The sequence below is a fragment of the Leptidea sinapis genome, chromosome 24 (assembly GCF_905404315.1).
Source record: "Leptidea sinapis chromosome 24, ilLepSina1.1, whole genome shotgun sequence".
In the NCBI taxonomy this organism is placed as follows: Eukaryota; Metazoa; Arthropoda; class Insecta; order Lepidoptera; family Pieridae; genus Leptidea; species Leptidea sinapis.
The window spans coordinates 6,137,217-6,152,873 of NC_066288.1; the positions used below are offsets into that span (position 1 = coordinate 6,137,217).

At 34.6% G+C, this 15,657-nt stretch overlaps 1 protein-coding gene across 1 annotated transcript; it reads left to right on the forward strand.

Annotated features, from left to right (window-relative positions):
* The first annotated feature begins 128 nt into the window (after positions 1-128).
* On the forward strand, positions 129-13,982 carry LOC126971657 (etoposide-induced protein 2.4 homolog). The gene is made up of 7 exons (XM_050818036.1): positions 129-284; positions 362-525; positions 693-948; positions 2,562-2,681; positions 3,537-3,760; positions 4,859-4,930; positions 7,517-13,982. Exons 1-7 carry the CDS (start codon positions 270-272, stop codon positions 7,614-7,616), a joined length of 951 nt encoding a protein of 316 aa, XP_050673993.1. The 5' UTR covers positions 129-269; the 3' UTR covers positions 7,617-13,982.
* The last annotated feature ends 1,675 nt before the right edge of the window (positions 13,983-15,657 follow it).

Here is a 15,657-nt window from a genome sequence, read left to right on the forward strand (position 1 = left end):
TAACGTGACATGGCAAACTTGTGGTATACTTTCTATAGAAGCCGCAGTAGGAAGAATAGAATAGAATAGAGAGAGACTGAGGTTGACATTTGACAAATGACATTACTTGTACCTATCGTAATCTTCAAACAAGACAATGAAATTTAAAATCAAAACAAATTATATTTTTAATGTAATCACTTATTATTATTCTACAGTCGGTACAAAAGCTCAATAAATAATAAAAGTATGAGACTGGGACACGTCACACGTTGATTAAAAATCAAAGCATGGAAAGCATTACAGTAAGATTTCGTGGTTTATCTGTTTTGTTATTGTTCATATTTTTAAATTATTTATCTTGAAATTTTCTTTGTTCTAGAATTTTTGTGGTTCGCTTATCAAGGGCTTTATTGATAGCTTACGAGGAGTAACAGTTCTTCTTTATTTGGATAAAGAAATTAACGAACGAGCATTGAGTCGGTCACCTCAACCAGATGTAGATGTATCAAGGCACAAATTATTAAAACAGCCAAAAGTTAAACAGTTAGTTTTGTTTATTTGATATTTGAATTGATTATATAAACACTGCTTTCATTAGAAAAGAAGCTGTAGCTCCATAGTTGGCCACTAGGCTTATCATTTACAATTTTATCAATATAATATTTTATGATTAAATAATCCAACTAATAAGATTTGAAATCCTGTTTCAGAGAGTCCAAAGTACTTACAAGGGTATTACAATCATGTGTGCTCAACGGTTTTATATTTTTACTTAGCATACTTGTGTTTGAATATGCTTTATTGCCAGCAGTTAAATACTTAGTAATAGCTGTTTTCGGACATAATCCTGGCGTAGCCCACAATGTCTGGTCTTGGATGCAGCCATTCTTGTCTATGACATTTAGAATGATATGGGTTCTGCCACTGTTTTTGTTGAGTAAACTAGTAAACAGTTTGTGGTTTCAGGTAATCTTCATATTATTAAAATATTTACTTTTGTTACTCAATATTTTTTATTATTATTGTAGTATGTGATCTAGTGTGAGACCACCATGACCTGATAATAATAGTGATGTTAATATCATTTGAGTTATAATACATAACAAAAGAACATTAATTAGTGTAGGATGCTGCAATATGACCCCAACCCAGATCTCATTACACTGTTAGTTACAATGCACCAATCAAGCTGGCACTAAAGATGGAATGTTTCATTCATATATACAGACACATAAAAATATCCAACCAACACAAAATAAATTTGTTGAAGTGATACTTACTTTAGAATTGTTGTGATTTCAAACCGGATGCAACGGAAAAAACAACAGGTAAGACACACAAATACAAAAATGTGTAGGATGAAGCTGACAAAGAATGAGACAGAAATATGCATACTATTAAAGTGAAAACCTCTTTATCATTGTTGTGATTTGAAAGTCAATGAAACGAAAAAGCGACAGTTAAAAGAGCAGTCACATCAATTCATAATATTTAACATGGGAGATAGTGAGATAGGAAGCATAATACAATGTTTTGGTACCAGGCCATCATAGTTAAAGAAGAGATTGTCTTAAGTATGGTGCGAGTATACCCTAATATATTCTGACTCCAAGCGCACAACATATTACTACATAGACACCAGGACAACATATTATTATATATATTAGTGGTGGTAGGAATGTCTTTTGTATTGGTTGAAATCATGTGTCATCCTAGTAACATGTACCAGGAATTCATATGCAGTTTAGAGGTTCATGCACCATGCAGGTTTCACTTCTGACATAACATGTACTTTGGCATAATCATATCTTAATAATAAACTTAGATGTATGCTACCATTGCTAAAGATTATTGTAAAATATTGATGACACATAGACACAGCCTGTTATTTTTTGTTCAATAGCCATGAGACTGTCATATTGAGAGGACTCAGTAACAATAATGTTATACTGGTGTTCAAGGTATATAATATTATGTGGATATCTTTAAAGAAATGAGCTGTTTTGTTATGTGAATCTTAGTACTTATAGTGTCTCTTCCATGTCTTCAACATCTGCTTTCATTTTATATCTGGGTGGAGCTAAAGTATGCTTTTTGACTTCAATAATTTTTCTAACAAACAAAACAAAAGTGGATAGAAAAAATAAGTTATATTTTTAGGAATTTATTCTAATAGTATAATAAATTACATTTCTAAAAATAGAATAGTGTAATATTTAATGTGAAGCTTTGAACATGGTATTTTTTTGCAAAAAGGAGGACAAACAAGCGTACCTGTCACCTGGTGTTAAGTGATCACCGCCGCCCACATTATCTTGCAACACCAGAGGAATCACAGGAGCGTTGCCGACCTTTAAGAAAGATGTACACGCTTTTTGTCTTATTGTTCCGGAAACACCACATCAAGGAAGCACATTCCACGGCTTTGTAGTATGTGGAAGAAAGCTCCTTGAAAACCGCACTGTTTGTTTTAACCTCCGATTTGCTAAATGATCTCATGAGATCAGTGACATTGAAGACCTTAGACTGCGGCGAATCCGAGTCATTCCATAGTTTAATATGAATTTTTTATGTTTTAGGATATAGCTGATTCAGCTTACAGACACAGAAGGGGTCGGCCACAGTTTATGTCGAGTGTTAGTAAGATTATTGCTGACTCATTGTTCAGCTTGCTAGTTCAAGCCTTATTTTTAGTTCAGGTGAATAGAAATAAAATTATTTTCATTATTACTTTTTAAAATACTATGATAGTTATATTAAAGCATTCATGTTTTGTCGTTAATTACAATAGAAATAAGGGAAACATAACCACTATGATTCTACTTTCAGAGATAAAAACTATCATTGACTTTTCTGTCCCATAAAACTTATCGACGGTAACTCACCTTATCGGTACATACTGTCTGTCAATGGTATGACATTGAATATATTAATATCAAGTGACCCATTTATCCTCTGTTAAAAAAGAAAGGAGATAGATAATTTTAAAATTCAGCTATAAACTAATACATAATGGTACCACAATGGCGCCAATTTCTACTGTGAAGCAGTAATGTGTAAACATTATCGTGTTTCGGTCTGAAGGGCGCCGTAGCTAGTGAAATTACTGTGCAAATGAGACTTATCATATTATGTCTTAAGGTGACGAGCGCAATTGTAAAAGAATACACCTTTTTAGTATAACAATATCTATATTAATTTGGAAATACAGAACTTTATTTTATTTTAATTAACCATTAAGGAAGCCATTCTTATCGATAATAAAATAATAATTCACCGACAACTGTACATTGCATATATATAATATGTGACAAGATAAATGACAGTGACAATGACGCATAAAGCCATTGAATAATAACAACATATCAATTGCATTTCTAACAGTTCCGCTCAGAATTTTTGGGTTTTTCAAGAATCCTGAGCGGCATTGTAATGAGTAAGGCGTATCAATTACCATTAGCTGAACGTCCAGCTCGTCTTGTCCCTTATTTTCATAAAATAAATAAATATATGCATTTTAAATATAACTGATTTTTTTTTATTATTTGTTTCAGAGTATGCTAGTAAGTATGTTACCCATTACATATGTGGGTGAACTATTATGTCTTGTTCATATGTGCCTTTTGTACTCACTGTACTCATTTGAATACAAATGGTTTAATATGGGCTGGGAGTTACACAAGCGGCTAACGTTTATAGAGACCAATTGGCCTTATTTCCTTGGATTCGGTCTACCCTTGGCTGTTCTGACACAAATACCCCAGTCATATATCATAAGGTATGTTATCAACTTAAATTTTGAGCATTAAAAAAACAATATTATTATATGAATTTATATAAAAAGCGTCTAATCATCCGGTTTTCGGATGATTATTATTTTTAAATCATACGATCATCGTATGAATAACTATTATTTATTTGTCTGACAATTTTTAAAATACATTGGCTCATTCAATGATAACTAAAATAATGGTTTATAATTTTATGAATTATATTTTCTTTGTTTCTTATACTTAATATAAAATGACTCTTTTTTTTCAATAATATAAAAATTTGGTTGGACTTAGTATCCCGTAGCACGAATTAGGAGGTATTAAATATTATAATAAGATTCGTAGCACTATAATCGTGGACCAAAGCTCTATCAACTACAATTTATAAAAATTGGTTAGGTTAGGTTATGTTTGAACACTTATAACAACTCACGAGCCGAGCGTAGCGTGCCGCGGCAGCGGCCGGCGATTGCCAGAAACGAATTGTAGCCGTTTCCTTTCTCCCCATAAAATGTCCCAACCCTTAAGAATGTCATAAGTTGAGGTTAGGTTATAATGCTTTTTCTTTGGAACGGTGCATTACCTTGTAATAAGAGTGTTAGCATTATAATCGTGGACTAAATGTATCAATTACAATATTTTTACCTCATAATTCGTGCTACGGGATACTAAGTTTTAACCTAAAAATTGTCAGACAACTAATTATTTATTATTCATACGACAATTGTATGACTAGCAACAGCGATAAAAGTTATATAAATAACATAGTTAAGTCGAGAAGTCATGTAAAAGTAATAGTATGTTAGTTATCTGCATCATCTGAAGGGTTCTAAAGGAAACCTTATAACTACAACTTTACTGTCAATCCATCCATCTGTCATCAGGCTGTATCTCATAAACTGTTATAGTAAGACAAGTTTATAGTGTGCACCATAGAATGGCAACCATCTAAATTAAAAAGTGTTTGTTTCTTTTACATAATATTAATTTTACATTTATACACTGTTGTATCCTTGTACTTGAGCGATTTTTTCAATATAATGAAAGAGTGTACTTTTTTCAAATGTGGATAACAATTTAGTTTTTATTCATTTGTTTTTCAGTGGTTGTGTCTTCTCAATATTCTTTCCTGTGTTCATTTTGAGTGGGAACGAAGCGACCCCAGTTACTGGAAGGTATGTATGGTAAATACACATTTAATCAAAAAAAAAAAAATAACACTTCTGATTTTTTTGGACACAATAAATAATACCATTTAATTGCGGATATTATAAGGGATTGTTTAATATTTATATTTCAAATTAATTTTCTTCTTTAGCTATCGTGCTAGAAACATATTATATTATGTAAAACAAAAAATGTTTTTAAGTTTATCCAATATCTCGTGTTATATTCTCCCTGGACTCTAATGACAACTTCTATGAATTTCCTCGTGGAAGGTATGAGAGTCACAATATTGTGTTGTTGGATATTATCCTACTCCAGTATGCAGAGCAGGATCTCTCGCTATGACTCGTCTCTTCAACTTATCTCATAAGGGATGTATGGGATTCAAATCCGGGCTTCTTGCTGAGCAGCCCCTAACCGTAATACTAACATCGCTCAGGTCTTCATTTTTAAATGCATGCGTTATGAGCCCTGGCATTATCTTGCATGAGAATGAACCCTTCGTCAATAAGATGTCCGGACATGAGGTTCCATACACTCTTCCATCTTATGTTACCGGTAATCGAGGTCCTGTTTCAAAGGCCAAGTCAAGAGCACACTTAAAACTACTCATATCGGCCTGACGGTATCTTTTTGTGTGAAGCTTATTAAGATGTGGATTTTTATTTTTATAGAATAGGAGGACAAACGAGAGTACGGGTCACCTGGTGTTAAGTGATAACCAAACGAATGACAGGAGCGTTGCCGGCCTTTAAGGAAGGTGTACGCGCTTTTTTTGAAGGTACCCATGTCGTATCGTCCCGGAAACACCGCACAAGGAAGCTCATTCCACAGCTTTGTAGTACGTGGAAGAAAGCTCCCTGAAAACCGCACTGTGGAGGACCGCCACATATCCAGATGGTGGGGATGATATCCTAACTTGTGGCGTGTCGTACGAAGGTGGATTCGGCGGCAGGAATCAGGTTATACAGCTCTTCGGATATTGAATTAACTTGATTTCACAAAAACGGGAAACGTTACAACTTTTTCTACTAAGACTCTCGGTAACCGACTTTCCATTTCCAATATTATACTTAGATGAAGGCTCTTTGAGATAATTTTCTACGGGCCCCGCTCTTGCTTAATCGGGCATTGCCCCGAGCTGCCACCATTATGCAGCACTGTGCAAAACTCTCTCCCGTCGTTACCATAAACCATGACCTTACACTTGTTACAAAAGAGAACTTTGGTCCATTGAAGATATTACCAATTTAAGTTCTCTGGTGTATTGTTAAGGCGCACTCTTTAGTGATCTACCGTCAATTTTGGACCATAACTTGGTTTTTGAGAAAGCAGGCCAATCTTCTTCAAATGGTAGAGTCGCTCACAGTCAATCCTCGAACGTCACGAAACCGCTGCTGCAGTTAAAAATTAAAAAAGATTTCTTTTCCAAAACTATTTAAAAAGTTTTTTAATTTTTTTAAACTGACATCCCCCACTGCTTAAAATTAATTTGAAAAATAAAATTTATGAACGATGCAGGACTCGGACCCGCGACAAAGCCACAACCCGAGTTGAACAAGACATATCAAGATTTACGAACGGTACGTCACTCGAAGGGTTGGCTCAGTGGAATAGCGCTCGAACGGAACCCGAGTGTTCGCGGGCTCGAGTCCCGCATCGTTCATAAATTTTGTTTACATATTTAATTTATTAACAAGTATATATGCAAAGTGTTATATATCCCAACTGCCACTTGACCGACTTTTAATTATCCAACACTTCTTTTATAATGCTACTTTGTTTGAGAATTGTTTGTTGTATCTGTTTATAACATTGACAAAGTTTTTTTTATTGAAGACTAGTTGATATTTACGGTTGTTATTTACCTTTTAAACCTTCCCTGGACTTCCACAAATAATTCAAGACCAAAATTAGCCAAATCGGTTCAGCCGTTCTCGAGTTTTAGCGAGACTAACGAACAGCAATTCATTTTTATATATATAGATGAGGACAAACGTACATATGGTATACGTACGTAGATATATCATATGATGGTATGTGCTCACTGCGGCCCATACTATCTTGTAACACCAGAGGAATCACAGGAGCGTTGCAGACCTTATTGAATAAATGTACATATTATTATGAAAACCGAAAACAAGTTGGTACGTGGTTCAGACGAATGATTCTTCATTCTCATGTTTTTTTTTATGATTAAGAAATATTCTCCTCAAACAAAGTACCGCTAGTTTTATCTGAGAAAAAAACAGTTTACCAGTGGGAGGCTCCTTTGCACAGGATGCCGGCTAGGTTATGGTTACGGCGCCTATTTCTGCCGTGAAGCAGTAATGTGTGAGCATTATTGTGTTTCGATTTGAAAGCGCCGTAGCTAGTGAAATTACTGGGCAAATGAGACCCTATGAGAGATCTTATGTCTCAAGGTGTTTGTAGTGCCGCTCAGAATTTTAGGGTTTTTAAAGAATCCTGAGCGGCACTGCATTGTAATTGGTAGGGCGTATCAATTACCATCAGCTGAACGTCCCGTTCGTATCGTCCCTTATAATTCTAATTTACAAAATATTAATTGAATGTAATATATTTTATGTTCACAGCGAATACCCACTTCGTTTGTTCTCTCCTGTCGTGGCGATTTCTAACGGAATGTTTCGGTTCGTGCGGCACAGTGCAGACATGGGCGACAAAGCGAGATGATAATTGTTAGTACCGTACCCACGGACTAGTAAAAAAATAAGGACTCCGTGTCACCTTACATAACAGTGTAGCACCAAAACAAGCCAATAAACGTTTAAATACATACACACACTACTACAGGCCGATAGGCGGCCATTATGAGAATTGTCATCGTCGTTGACAAATCAGTTTGCGTTTTAATTAAATATTTAAAAAATGCCGTCGTGCGTTGTGAAAAAGTGTTCAAACGATACTATAAGTATTTGTGGCCATATATGAATATTTAAGGGAGAAAAAATTGTGTAACTAGTATCCCCCGTAACCGCACACACACTAACATAACGGTGCTTCACTTGCTAATATTATGGCGCGGAGTCCTTTTTTTATTCGTCCGTGACCGTACAATACTTATTATACATAATTATATGACACAGCAATAACTCGTCGGATAGTTATATATTAAATATATATCTATGGGTACTTGTCATGTCGTCTTTGACACATTAATTCACCTACCTACACGCACATGACACAATACCTCAAAAAAAAAATTGCTTCATACAAAATAATTTATGATTTTATGCCTTGTCAAACATTATGTGGTTAGTGCACTGACCTCTACTATTTACCACTGGACTGGCGGCTGTCAAAATGCCTTTGTGCCTGTTTGATATTCGCCATTTTGGCGCTGTTGGCCATGTAGCGAGAGTCTGCAGTACTAAAAGCAGTAATGACAACCTCAGCTAAACAAACATTCATAGGAAAACTGTTTACATAACAAATTGTGTACTTTATTATGTTGATTCCTGAAGTATAAATAACACGGAAAACGACCGAAATTTATTCAAAATGCAAAAATACCTCAGAGTACTGTACGCTTCTCTCCATTTGTAATAAACGTCAAAACTAGTACTCAGGACGCTCGCGAGTGGCGCTTCGAATAGGCACAAAAAAATCCTGTCAAACATATGGAACAGCTTGTCCAGTGGTCAGTGACAGTGACAGATCAGTGAGTTAGTGCCTAGTTAACCAAATAAATTACGATGTTCAGTACATGGGTGAAAGCCAAAATATTGACGCAAATGACACAATCGTGTCACAAAATGTGTTGCGTTGACACAAAAGTAGCACAACAATTTTTACTACAGTGACGCAATAGTGTCCCAAAATAGTAGCATACCACTATAACGTTATATGTTACGTTAGGGGCCAAATAAAAGATAATATTAATCAATATTGAAAATAGGTATGTTTTAATACAGGGTTACAAAAAACAGAATTATAATCTTATGTAATGTTCTTAAGTTCTACGTTAACAATGAAATGATTGCTTTGGCAAAGTGTAAAACCAATATTATCATTGACAATTTACATCATTTAGGTAGATCATTTTTATAAGACTTACGAAGCTTTTTATAGTTATGGAAGAGAGGGCAAACTAGCATACCCGCCACTTGATGTTAAGTGATCACCGCCGCTCAATTTCTCTTGCAACACCAGAGGAATTACAGGAGCGTTGTCGGCTTTTAAAAAAAATATTGTTGTAGGTTTTAAATTTTTGAGTTTCTCTGTATCTTTTGAACTTTTCTGCTGCAGTAAGTGGCATCTGAAGTTATCTCATGTGTTCGCTAATATACCTACACAACCAACATGAAAGTCCTAAAGGTGCGATACAGTCCAGTGTTTCTCAACAAGCCTAAAACAACGAACGTTTTTAGTTAATCTGTAGTCCTGACGAGCGAGGATGTTGCATATATCTGCGATGTGGTGTAGTGATCCATAAAACACAGAGGGCTGGTTGCTAACGACATCCAGAATATTTCATAGTAAAAAATATCTAAATACCTAGAGGTATAAATTTCCTTAAATGTTCAACAACCCTCTTAGTGTAATCGCTACCTATATGGTAGCACAATTCTAGTGGCACTAAGATAGTGTTACAACTATACTAAAGTAACACAAACCTACAATTGTTAGATAGTAGTGGGAGGCTGCTTTGCACAGGATGCCGGCTAAATTATGGGAACCACAACGGCGCCTATTTCTGCCGTGAAGCAGTAATGTGTAAGCATTATGTTTCGGTCTGAAGGGCGCCGTAACTAGTGAAATTACTGGGCAAATGAGACTTAAAATCTTATGTCTCAAGGTGACGAGCACAATTGTAGTGCCGCTCAGAATTATTTGCTTATGGGCATGGCGTATCGATTGCCATTAGCTGAACGTCTTGCTCGTCTCGTTCCTTACTGTCATTCAACTTTTCTCACTTAGAGATGATACTCCTTGCCTCTAGTCCATATCCATAGTTAAAATGCGTACAGAGCTGCCAGTCCGCGAAATTTTTCTTTGTTTATCGTCTTCTGCCAATGAAAAACAAAGTTATAGATTAAATAAAAAATAAGGGTATACAAATAAAAAAAGTAGCACAATTATTGTTTGAAATCACTTTAAATAATCAAAACTAGTAAAAATATGCACTATTGCATTATTTCAAGTATTTTGTTATTATTCTATATTATTATGATTCGGGCATGCTGGACAAATAACCATTTAATTTGGTATAAATTTTTAAAGGGCAAAAATTTCAATACAAAAAAGTGTGTGTGTACTTATGTATGCACGCAAGAAGTTTACTTCTTTGGCCTAACAAATTAAAAATCCTTAAAATTATTTATTCCTTGTGCTATTCTACGTTTGTAGAAAGAACAATATTGTAAAAATCTTGCAACGATGGCTTTGGCAATTAATTATTAAAAAATGAATATGGCTGTATGGGCCTGAACCCTTTGCCTGTCCTAATAATAGACGAAGAAACCATATAACCGAGGAACCAACTTCACCCTGTTACTTTTGCGTAACAGTTTAGGTACATCTTAAAATTTCACTCTCATCATTTTTTCATAACGTGCCTAAAGAAGTATAACTTCGATAAATACGTCAATATTTTGGCATTCCTATGTTATTTTTTTGTGTGTGTTTTTTTTTTATATTGTGTAATGGTAATGGTCTCGGGTAGTAACAACCACAGATTATTGTTGAAAATTGAAGGAGATATGAGGTAATCTTATTATTATATATTATTTAAATTAGATTAATTTAATTTTTGTCAGAATAAATGAACATAATTTGTTACAATGTTCATTGCGCTGATGAAATTCTACGCGGATTTCCTGTAGCCGTAGTTCATGAATTTAAAGTAGGTACTTAATGATTATTATTATAATTGACACTAATGGTTTTTTGCAATATTTCTGTACATTTTATTATAGGTATTTTGTGTTTGACATTGGATTGTTGAAAGTAATTTTTTAATACAGTTGCTCAAAAAGTAGCGTAATGCAGGTTCTTCTTTACTTTTCCCGAACTCGTGCGTTCTCTTTCCCAACTGTCAAAATAATGTCTATTCAAAAAAAAAACGTTTTTTACAAAAAAAAAAATCATAGAAGTTTTTGTGATTCATGCAAATATCTCTAAAAAGAAGCTACTAATTTGTTTCAATATCATATTTAATGATTTTATTCAATGAGTTAGGTTAGACTTCATTTATTTATTGTGTTTTTATTATGCCATTAAATTGCTTCATTTTGTCGCAACTGTAATAAAAATAGTTGTTCAGTACACGTGCGGAACCGTCATTGCCACTTGTTCCGACTGTCATTTGTCGGAACTCTTTGCAATGACAGTGAGGACGGAGAGGTAAGCTCATTGAGTGACATTGACAAGTAAAAGTTCAATGACCGAAATCTTTTTTGATACGCGACTGCACATTTACCGATAAAGTTTTCATACTATTATATAAATTATTAATGTATACCTGCAAATAAAATTGATGTATCTATAGTCAAATAATAGCTTTTTACGATATGCATCTGATTACATTATTCAGATAAATCTCGAAACGGCTGGACCGATTTTGATGCAAAATGTTATTAAATAAAATCTGCCCGGGCGTTCGTTCGTCATCATCATCATCATCAGTGGGAAGACGTCTACTGCTGGGCAAAGGCCTCCCCCAAGGATTTCCATGACGATCGGTGCTGCGCTGCCCTCATCCAACATATTCCGGCGATCTGAACTAATCGTCGTTCCATCTTGTGGCGGGCCTACCAACAATGCGTCTTCCGGTCTTCAATTTAAAAAAAAATTGTTTTATCCGTGTTTTAATGTGAAACAGCAACAATAACATTAGAATACAGAGGCAAATTTCGCCACTAAATATAAGACTATAATAGCTCAGATGGCATTGGGTGATCCGGAAGCAGAAGACCCCGGTTCGAATCCAGATGTCCTATTTTTTTTTTTCAAGTTTTGTACCTTCCTAAAAATCCAGTCGTCTAGGTACTATTTATTGATTTTTAATACTAAGCACCTTTTTTGCTACTAAATAACCTTAATCAATCAACATTTGTAGATTTAAATAAATTGACAAAATTGTTTCAAAATTTCTGGATGTAAAATCTGGTGATACAATATTAATCGGATATTTTTTTGTTATATATCTAGCCTATATTAAACATAATTAAAGTTACGGCGATATCTTAATAAATGCAAAAATATACATAACTAATTGTTCATTATAAAATTAATTTTGATATATATTTATAATGCTGCTGTATATATTATGGTAATATCTTTATTACCTCTATGAATTATGATAAATTATGTTGACATGATAAAAATGTTTTTTTTTTCTGTAGGACCATTCTGTGTTTAATTATTATTTGTAACACTTAGAATATAAATGAAAATATCTGCAGTTTTAACACGTTAATGTGCCGTGGCAGAATAAAATGCGTTAACACTTCTGTTGCAAGTTACTGCCACGTCACGTTGCAAATAAAAAATAAGGTACTTAACGGGGATCAAATATTAAAGATTTATGACAAAGTTGATAAAACTAAATATACCAAAACATGTGTAGGTAACAGTCACTCGCACTTTTAATATCTTTTACGCAAAGTGCCGTCTAATTGACCTGACAACTTGGGCGAAAGTGCGTAATTTTTTCTTATAAATGCGTGGGAGTTAATTAGCGTGGTTCAGCGGGCGGATAAAATGTATGAAGATCCATTAGGCACTAGCGTGATTCAGCGGGCGGATAAAATGTATGAAAATCCATTAGGCACTAGCGTGGTTCAGCGGGCAGATAAAATGTATGAAAATCCATTAGGTATTGACGTGGTTCAGCGGGTAAAAAAAATCAACGGGCGGAAAATGTTCAAAACTAATGTATTACGAAATTCAAGAGAATTAAAAAGACGTTTATGAGGTAAATAATACTATTACATAAATGACTAAATATTGTAAATAGAGCGACCTACTATTAAATTTATAAATTTGATTCTATCGAAATTCAATGTTTATGATTTTGTTTGTGAAGTCTCGAAAAGTCCTAAATTGTTTTTCTAGATCACATTCTAGGCTGCTTCGTGAACATGTCGTAACTATTAATAAAATCCACGCTTGTCTGTTGCTGGATTATTAGCTTTATATCCAATTTCATATTTCTATGATGTTCGTTATTAAAACTTTCGTGGGTCATTATTAAATTATCTATTAATGCGGCTTTACTCACGTTTTTGTCGGTGTCGGTATCAACTACTTTCAGACCATTTCGAGATCCTTCATCAGGGTGAGTACATTCTGTGCACCCGTGGACACCAATAGTGATACTGTGTCAGTGATACCGTCATCACCGGCGTATCCCGCACCCCCCGCCCTGTCCAGCCGCGCACTACGAGCTCAAGTCCGCAGTAAGAGGTGGGACGTTATCGCGAACCCACCACACTCACCCTGATGAAGGTTCTCCGAATGGTCCGAAACTAGTAGGTACCTACACCGACAAAAACGTGAGTAAAGCCGTATTAATAGATAATGCAGATAATATTCTTCATAATTAAGTGCCTACATAACACATTCGAATCGGTCCAACCGCAAAGATTAATTTTAATTTGATTTATGATGTATGTATTTCAACTTTAAATCATAGATTTAAATTCACTCTTTAGATTCACTTCAACATATTACAATAATCCAATCTCTTCACACTTGAGAATATTTTCAGCATAGTAAGTAGGTACTGAGGTCATTGTCCGAAATTTGTATATCTGCGCGACCGCGCTTTATCCATATCTACTACTATCACAAAGTCATTTAGTACTCAAACCGTAGTATGTCGTATTTATTTAATTTCAAAATAATTGTATTTTAATGCTCATCTTGTATATATACAGAAATATGTAACGGTGATAATAATAATTAAATATATAATATTGATCAATGTATCTATAGATATTACCTTTACCTATAATGAGGTGCGGAATCATATGCTTTACAATGTTATTAGTTGATTGTGAATATACTTTTACATGACATTAAAGGCTGATTGAATGTGTGGTTTTTTATTTATTAGCACAGTAAGTATTGTAAAGAAACTTAATCAAACAGTTATGTTTTCCTAAATCGTTCTTTTTTAAGTACCTACCTATCTAATAATAATAATTACTTACTGGGCAAATGAGACTTAACAACTTATGTCTCGAGGTGACGAGTGTAATTGTACTGGGCAGGGCGTATCAATTACCATCAGCTGAACGTCGTGCTCCTCTTGTCCTTTATTGTCATAAAAAAAATCTGCTGACTTTTTAATAAAACGGTTTTAGGAAGAATTCTGATGCGGCAATAAATCACCTTTTACTAATTAGTATCTAGAGGAAAATGACATGCCATTCAATTAAATTAAGCCACAAAATAAAATATATCTACGAATATAATTTTAATATAAATAAACACAAAAATAGATTGAGGTTAGGAAATTTTTTTGAAGTAGGCTTTACTTTGCGAAAATCCATAATTATCCAAATGTTTTGAGTTTTCTCGAGTGTTAATTCGTGTTAGTGGTAATTAATATAGGACATGTTGACTCGCCAAAATCTGGCACGAGACTCCTGAAGATGCATCACGTAGAGGCGAAACACGTGTCGAATTGTTTAAAAGACAAATATTGGCAGAAATAACACTAAAGAAAACTCAAAATATTTGGATAGATTTAGGTTATCCCAGCCTTGAAAGAACTGGTTTTTATATATTTTTAAATTTGTGTAATTTGTGATCATGTATCTCATATGTCGGCTTTTTTTTATGAAAATAAAGGACGAGGCGAGCAGGACGTTCAGCTGATGGTAATTGATACGCCCTGCCCATTGCAATGCAGTGTCGCTCAGGATTCTTGAAAAACCCCAAATATTCTGAGCGGCATATACCTTGAGACATAAGATGTTAAGTCTCATTTGCCATGTAATTTCACTAGCTACGGCGCCCTTGAGACCGAAACAGTAATGCTTAAACATTACTGCTTCAGGGTAGAAATAAGCGCCGTTGTGGTATCCATAACCTAGCCGGCCTTCCACTTCATCGTGATGTCTGGTATATTCCCTGGTAATTCTTTTCAAGGGAGAGAAATAGCCTAAATTAGATCTCTCGGATGAGTTTTTGGAACAGCGAGGCTTAGATTCGATATAAGATGAGGAGAAACAATATTATGTAGTAATTTAAAGAGACCCATTCTGTCGAGCAATGTTCTACGGGACTTAAGTGATTTTCGTTGTGGGCCTTTTAAAAGGCTTGGAGTTGCGTAACACAAAGCCTATATATCTGAAAGCTTCTTTCAGTAATTGCATCAATATGGGAGATGAACCGTAACCTGTTGTCGATGAGGACCCCCAGATCTCTAACGAGGTTCACTTCAGCCAAAGCAATAGCATTAACATAGTATCTTCTCGTGAGTAAATTAGTTTTCTGTCTGCTAAAGCGGATCACGAGACATTTATCAGTGTTTAATCTCATTTCGTTTTCCTGACACCAGATAACTAGATTACCTGAGTCCTTTTGAAGGAGAAGAGCCAAGTTGACACTTGTCTGAAAAATTTAAGATCGTTAGCGAATAAAAAAAATCTAGAATTTTCGAAGCAATTGTATATGTCATTAATAATAGTTGAAAAATAATGGTCCCAATAGGGGGCCTTGTGGGATACCTGATAGAGTGGTAAAAGGATTAGAAGAATAG